This window comes from Chinchilla lanigera, unplaced genomic scaffold (assembly GCF_000276665.1).
Source record: "Chinchilla lanigera isolate Chin_1 unplaced genomic scaffold, ChiLan1.0 scaffold00099, whole genome shotgun sequence".
In the NCBI taxonomy this organism is placed as follows: Eukaryota; Metazoa; Chordata; class Mammalia; order Rodentia; family Chinchillidae; genus Chinchilla; species Chinchilla lanigera.
In genome coordinates this window covers 7,781,821-7,788,312 of record NW_004955500.1, presented here as the reverse complement: position 1 = coordinate 7,788,312, position 6,492 = coordinate 7,781,821, and the positions used below count along the sequence as shown (strand labels likewise).

Below are 6,492 nucleotides of genomic sequence, written 5' to 3'. Positions count from 1 at the left end.
AGCGGGCGGGCCGCCACTCGCTCTCCCCGCGGCGTGAGCAGCCGGAGCGGAGCCCAGGCGGCCCAGCCGTGCGGGTCGCGGACCCTGCGCCCCAGCCGCGGGAGGTAATCCGACCGGGGACGCGGAGCGGGCAGGCACGCGGTAGACAGACAGACAGACAGACAGACGGAGGCAGACGCGCACCCCCAGAGCACAGATGCGCAGAGAGCCGGAGACACTGCTAGCGACGGAGGCAGGGAATGAAAGGCTGTCTCCAGACGCGAGGGCAGTGGGGTGGGGAGAAGACGGATCCGCGGGCACCGGACAAGTGGCTCGCTGCGGGCCGGGATGTGGCTCCGCGGCACAGGCGCCTGCCCGGCAAGCTCACGGCTCTGAGTTCGCGTCCCGGTGCCTGAATAAATAAAGACGATAAGAAGGGGCTCCCTGAGGAGGGAAAGCGGGGGTGGGACAAGGAAGAGACTCGGTTGCGACAACGCGCCTGCTTGCAGGAGGCGCCAGGTCCCCGTGCCGCACCTGGAGCCCCTCCTCCTTCCCTGCTGAGAGCGCAGGGGTGGCGGCGGAGAGCCCAGTCCCGGACCCTTCTGACGGAGCTTGCCTGCTACTGCAGGCGCCGGGAGGTGACACCGCCCCAGGTAGTGGGGAACCCCCTCCCAAGCCCGCCCCCTAGCCTAATAAGGGCGGGGAAGCCAGTCGTGGGGCCCTAGAAGAGGGAGCGGTGGGTGAGGTCGTGGAGCGAGTGTTTGTGAGTCTGTGTGTCGCCGTTTGCATGTGAGTGTGTGCCTTGTACCAGGCATTGTGTCCGACGGGGCAGGGGTCCAGGGGTGGTCAGTGGGTCCTGAGCTGTGAGGCCTGGACCCTTCCTCCTCAAAGCTCTCCTGGACCAGAAACTCTGGGAATCAAGGGTTGATTCTTGCTGCTTTGTTTGCAGAGGGGTGGGAAAGTTCAGTCGGGTGGCCCTGGTGATTTAAGAGCCTGAAGTAGGGCATCCTTCATGTCCCGGGGGATCCACCCTATCCCAGAGCCTACAGCAAGTCTTTTTGCCCTGCAGGCGCTGATCCATCCACCCACCGGAGCCTCCGGGCTTCGACATGCTGGAGGAGCCCCTGCAGCGGCCTCCACCCCGGGGCCTCGCTGGTCTCCTGTTCCTGGCCTTGTGCAGTCGGTGAGCAGTTCCCCCGTCTTCCAGCCTACTGGAGAAGCACGGTCTGGAGCGGGTGGTGCTGGTGCAGCGGGCGTGAGGCCGGGCTCCAGACCCCTGACCCTCTTCTGCTCCCAGGGCTCTCAGCAATGAGATTCTGGGTCTGAAGCTGCCGGGCGAGCCGCCACTGACGGTCAACACCGTGTGCCTGACGCTGTCCGGCCTGAGCAAGCGGCAGCTGGGCCTGTGCCTGCGCAGCCCCGACGTGACCGCGTCGGCACTCCAGGGTCTGCACATCGCCGTCCACGAGTGCCAGCACCAGCTGCGCAGCCAGCGCTGGAATTGCTCAGCCCTGGAGGGTGGTGGCCGCCTGCCCCACCACAGCGCCATCCTCAAGCGCGGTGAGCCTGGCGGGGCTGGTCTGTGCCCCCGTGGATGCCAGGGGTTGGGGGGCAGGCCGAGGCGCGCGCAGGCGGGAAGAGACGGGTTCACAGCTTCGGGAGGGGCCTCTCAGGGAATTTCCCCCCAGGAGCCGCGTTGAGCCGGATCTGGCCATCCCTCTGGGCCTTTGCGCGCCTGACTTCCACCTGCACGCTGCTGGCAAGGCAGCTGGTCCTGTTCCCTACCCTAGGGCCCCCCTTTCCTGCCTCCGCCCAGTGCGATCGGGGCTGCACCTGTGAACAAGAGATGCCCCCAGCTCTGGCAGCTTCAAACACCCCCCAGCCCCTCCCCCATTTTTCTCTCCCCTCCCTCTCAACCCCGACAAGCCCAGGCCCATGTTCCCAGAGTCTCAGCGGGGGTGGGGTGACGCCCCCAACCGTTTAAGGGTTAAACCTGCTCCCCTAATTGCTGGGGTTCCCAGGAGCCAAAGCTGGGAACAAAGACCCTGATGGCTTTGAAGCTGGGGAGCAGCCCCCTCCTCTGTGCTATGGGGGCCCCAGGTGTGGTTCACCTGAGCAGGTGAGGACCAGCTGGAGGGACCGGAGCAGACCCTTGCTGACCTGGTCTGGAGGAGGTGGTCCCGGAGGCTCCACTGCTTCTCCCCAAACCCTGCTGGAGTTCACTCCCCGAGGAGTGAAGATCCGTGGGGGCTTAGCCCAAGGGGTAGGGGTAGTGCTTTGGGGACTATGGGGTTAATAGGCAGCTGCCATCTGCAGGGAAATTCCCAAGACTTGTGCAAACAGCTTCACCCTTGAAGGGTTGGGGTTGGGGGATCAGGAGGCTGGCCCAGGAGCCCTGAATCCTGGGGTAAGAAAGTTCTGGCCTCTAAGGAGGTGCTGTCTTTCATCTTCTCAGGGCTCCAGAGAGCTCCTGCCTAATGAAATAAGGGACCCCTCCTTGTCCAAAGGGTGAACATTTTGACATCCATACGGTGGGGACCTCTATCTAAGCTTGAGAAAGCCTTACCATCCTGGGGTCCTTGACCCCCAAAACATAACAAGGAGGCCAACCTTTTAAGAGGGCTGTAGGGAAAATCACCCCTGCCTCGCTCCTCCCCCCAGTGTTTTATAGGGTAATAGCAGGTTTGGATAAACATAAAGGGCAGTCTTGAAGGGCAAATATAAAACTAGAATCTGGAAAAGAGAAGGCAGCCCCGTAGGTCCAGTGCTTTGAGGGTGCTCTGTTCTGGTGGTGGAGAAGTAGGTTGACTAAAAGACCGATTTAAACAATACTTAAAAAACCAAAAGGGGGCTGGGGATTTAGCTCAGTGGCACAGCGCCTGCCTGGCAAGCGCAAGGTCGTGAGTTCTATTCCTGGTACCAGAAAAAAACAAAAAAAAAACCCCCCAAAAAACAAAAAACCAAAAAGAACCCCAAATGACTGCTTCTTCCCCACCCAAGCTCCCTGCAGGGTTTCCAAGTCTTTAGATGCAGAACTCCAGGAACTCATCTTCAAAGTCCCCAGGGCTCCTTAGTCACTTCTCCAGCCCAGGGGTCTCTGCTTCTGGTCCGGCTCTTTCACCCGCACCAGAAAGCCGCAGAGTGGGAGTGGGCTTCAGACACCATCTAGACCTGTCAGTTTCCCTTCCGAGATGAGGAAACTGGGGCTCTGCGGTCTCGTACTGCGACCTTCTCGCAGGTCACTGGGCTGGTATGGCAGTCAGGGTTCAGTTAGGAATTTCGGACCGAGGGTGGCTGCTCCTTTCCTCTCCTCATCCTCACCCCCACCTTCATGCCCTTCTTTCCCCCAGGTTTCCGTGAGAGTGCGTTCTCCTTCTCCATGCTGGCCGCTGGGGTCATGCATGCGGTCGCCACGGCCTGCAGCCTGGGCAAGCTGGCGAGCTGTGGCTGTGGCTGGAAGGGCAGTGGTGAGCAGGATCGGCTGCAGGCCAAACTCCTGCAGCTCCAGGCACTGTCCCGGGGCAAGAGCTTTCCTCACTCCCTGCCCAGCCCCGGCCCGGGCACAGGCCCCGGCCCCGGCCCCCAGGACACATGGGAGTGGGGTGGCTGTAACCACGACATGGACTTTGGAGAGAAGTTCTCTCGGGATTTCTTGGATTCCAGGGAAGCTCCCCGGGACATCCAAGCACGAATGCGAATCCACAACAACAAGGTGGGGCGCCAGGTATGTGTGTGCATCTTGACCTGCCTCTTGCTTGGCTCTGAGGCCTGGCTAGGGTCTGAGAGGCTCAGCGGAGTAACGTGGCGAAGTGTGGTGGGCGGCGATGGCCTCTTGCTGTCAGCAACACTCCCAGCCTCAGGTTTTCACATGTATAAAACGAGATTGATGAAGTCTAAGATGGGAGCCTTGGGACCTGGAGATCAGCCTGGGTCATATAGGGCGTTAAGGCCGGCCTGACTACATGTCAGAAAAGAAAAAAGAAAAAAAAACTGATGATAACCTACCTCACAAGTCTGTAAGGCTGAGCTAGCACAACATGTGGCCTAGTCCTTGGCTTGTTACATGGTAGCTGTTATTACAGCTGTCTTCTCTATAGATTTTAGGGGCGCTTTGGGCCACAGTCCCCATTTTATCAGTGCTTACTCTGCACTGGGAGTCAGGCAACTGGAGTTGAGTCCTGGCTGTGTTGCCAGTAGTGATCAAAGATGGGCGAATCACATTGCTCTGGCTTGTTCTCCAATCATAAAGTGAAGATGTTGGCCAACTGACTTCTCGTCTCGCACTCATGACGGTCCCCGGTGTCTCTCCGTCTCCTGTGCTATGCTCACTTGCTGCCTGCTCCTTCACTTCCTGTCCCTCTGCTGCTCTAGGTGGTAACTGAAAACCTGAAGCGGAAATGCAAGTGCCACGGCACCTCCGGGAGCTGCCAGTTTAAGACGTGCTGGAGGGCAGCCCCAGAGTTCCGGGCTGTGGGGGCAGCGCTGAAGGAGCGGCTGGGGCGAGCTGTCTTCATCGACACCCACAACCGCAATTCTGGAGCCTTCCAACCCCGCCTGCGTCCCCGTCGCCTCTCAGGAGAGCTGGTCTACTTTGAAAAGTCTCCTGACTTCTGTGAGCGAAACCCCACCGTGGGATCCCCGGGGACGAGGGGCCGGGCCTGCAACAAGACCAGCCACCTGCTGGACGGCTGCAGCAGCCTGTGCTGTGGCCGTGGGCACAACGTGCTCCAGCAGACGAGAGTCGAGCGCTGCCACTGCCGCTTCCACTGGTGCTGCTACGTGCTCTGCGACGAGTGCAGGGTCACAGACTGGGTCAACGTGTGTAAGTGAGGCTCAGCCTCTCCTCGGGCTGGGGAAGGGCACTGTGTGAAAGGGGTACTTTTCCGGCCCTGTACTCGGATTTCTGTCCAGGGCTAGTCTTGGCCCCTGCAAGCTCAAAATGTCTACTTGGAAACGGCTTTGGGGTAGTGGTGTCAGACAGAGCCTGTGGTTTGCAGCTCTCTCTGCACAGCTGGAGGGCCTCTGAGGGAAGCTGTCACCTTGCTTCTGCTCCTCAAACACCTGAATGGACTCAGAGGAAATGCACTGTATTGCTCCTCTCTTCTCACCCCCATGACCCCCATAACCCCGACTCATACTTCTAGCTTGGCCACTCCTCTCCCGAAGTGGTAACCCCCAGGCCTTGTGTGGGGCCATTAAGACCTGTAGAAAGAGACCACCCTTTCCCGTCTGCTTCCTCAGACTCCTCCACCACAGCCTGGACCCCATTGTTGGGTTATGGGTGGCAGCTCTGGAAGAGAGGTTTTTTCTTCAGGAAGGGGCTTTTTCCTTCCCGAGTACTAGAGGGTACTCTCCTCTGAATCCTCAGAGAGCTGGACTTCAGAAAGTCCAGGCCCTTAGGAAAGCGATCTCCTTCCATTCAGGTATTATAGGGGACCCTCCTGAGACTCTTGGCACCCCCTTTTCCCTCCTTGGGAAAAGAGGAGGAAGGAAATGGGTAATTTATTGTACTGATTATTGTTCTTGAAACTAAAATAAATTAAGTTACTGGACTGGTGGAATGCAGATCGTGATATATCCAGCAATCCTGAGGATTCTGAATTGTTCCACCTCATCGCCCTGTGGGTTTGTCTTTGGGGACCTAGAAGTCTGGGGCTGCATCTTGCGTAAGTGTCTTCTCAATTTCTATTTCTTTTTTTTAGTTTAATTCCTAGGTTGATGCTTATAAACTGCTTATGGCAAGTAGCTTTACTGGGAGTATTTAGAACCAGGAAATGGCTACTTCTCAGAGATGTAATGGCTAGGAAATGGCTACTTCTCAGAGATGTCTTCCAGGTATAGCTGGCTTTTCGGCTTTGAGTCTGTAGCAAGATCCCACCTCTTCAATTTATTGGGGATGAGAAGTTGCTGCATATTTGGCCCAACCCCTGGTTCTCTGGCACTGGCCTATAGTATTTTTTATGGCCCTTAGGCAATTTCAGTCTTGGCATACCAGGAAGAACAATTGATTAGAACAATTATGTCCCCTTGGCTAAAGTGGTAAATCAGCAATAACAACAGCATCAAACACAGCCTAGAAAATGACACGCAGTGGTAACTATTAATTTGCCACCTTTAATCATATGAACTAGATTTGTGGTTATATAACAATATCTAAAACAAACCGGAAATTGTACAGTAAATATGCCCTCAGTATAGCAATTTTACCCTCAGGGGAGAAAATTTAAAAGGGGTTAGGGGAAAAAATAGCAAAAAAGAAGAAGAGGAAGGGATTAGAGGCAAGGCTGGAGGACAAAGGAAGATTATGTGAACTTTGGGAAACTGGTGAAGAAGACAGGAGGGGAACGGAGAAGGAAGAAATAAAAACAAGAACAGAAGAGAACAGCCACAAAAAATGAGAAACAATGTTTACACTCATATAAAAACAAGAACAAAAAAATCAAGAAAAGAGAAAAAAAAAACAAAAACAAGAAAAAAAATGTCCACTTCAAGGTGTATCTCTGCTGTCACTGG

The 6,492-nt window shown here is 56.4% G+C and overlaps 1 protein-coding gene across 6 annotated transcripts in view; it reads left to right on the top strand.

The window, feature by feature from the left end:
• Wnt10b (wingless-type MMTV integration site family, member 10B) overlaps positions 1-5,531 on the top strand; it is a 17,500-nt gene extending 11,969 nt beyond the window's left edge. For 2 of the 6 annotated variants that reach the window (XM_005406678.2, XM_005406677.2), the window contains 4 exons: positions 1,049-1,162; positions 1,277-1,539; positions 3,330-3,703; positions 4,351-5,531. In XM_005406678.2, the coding sequence (XP_005406735.1) occupies positions 1,089-1,162; positions 1,277-1,539; positions 3,330-3,703; positions 4,351-4,809 (1,170 nt within the window). In that variant the 5' untranslated portion in view covers positions 1,049-1,088 and the 3' untranslated portion in view covers positions 4,810-5,531. The other 4 variants (XM_005406676.2, XM_005406679.1, XM_005406675.2 and 1 more) reach the window with 4 other exon arrangements.
• Positions 5,532-6,492: the final 961 nt, after the last annotated feature.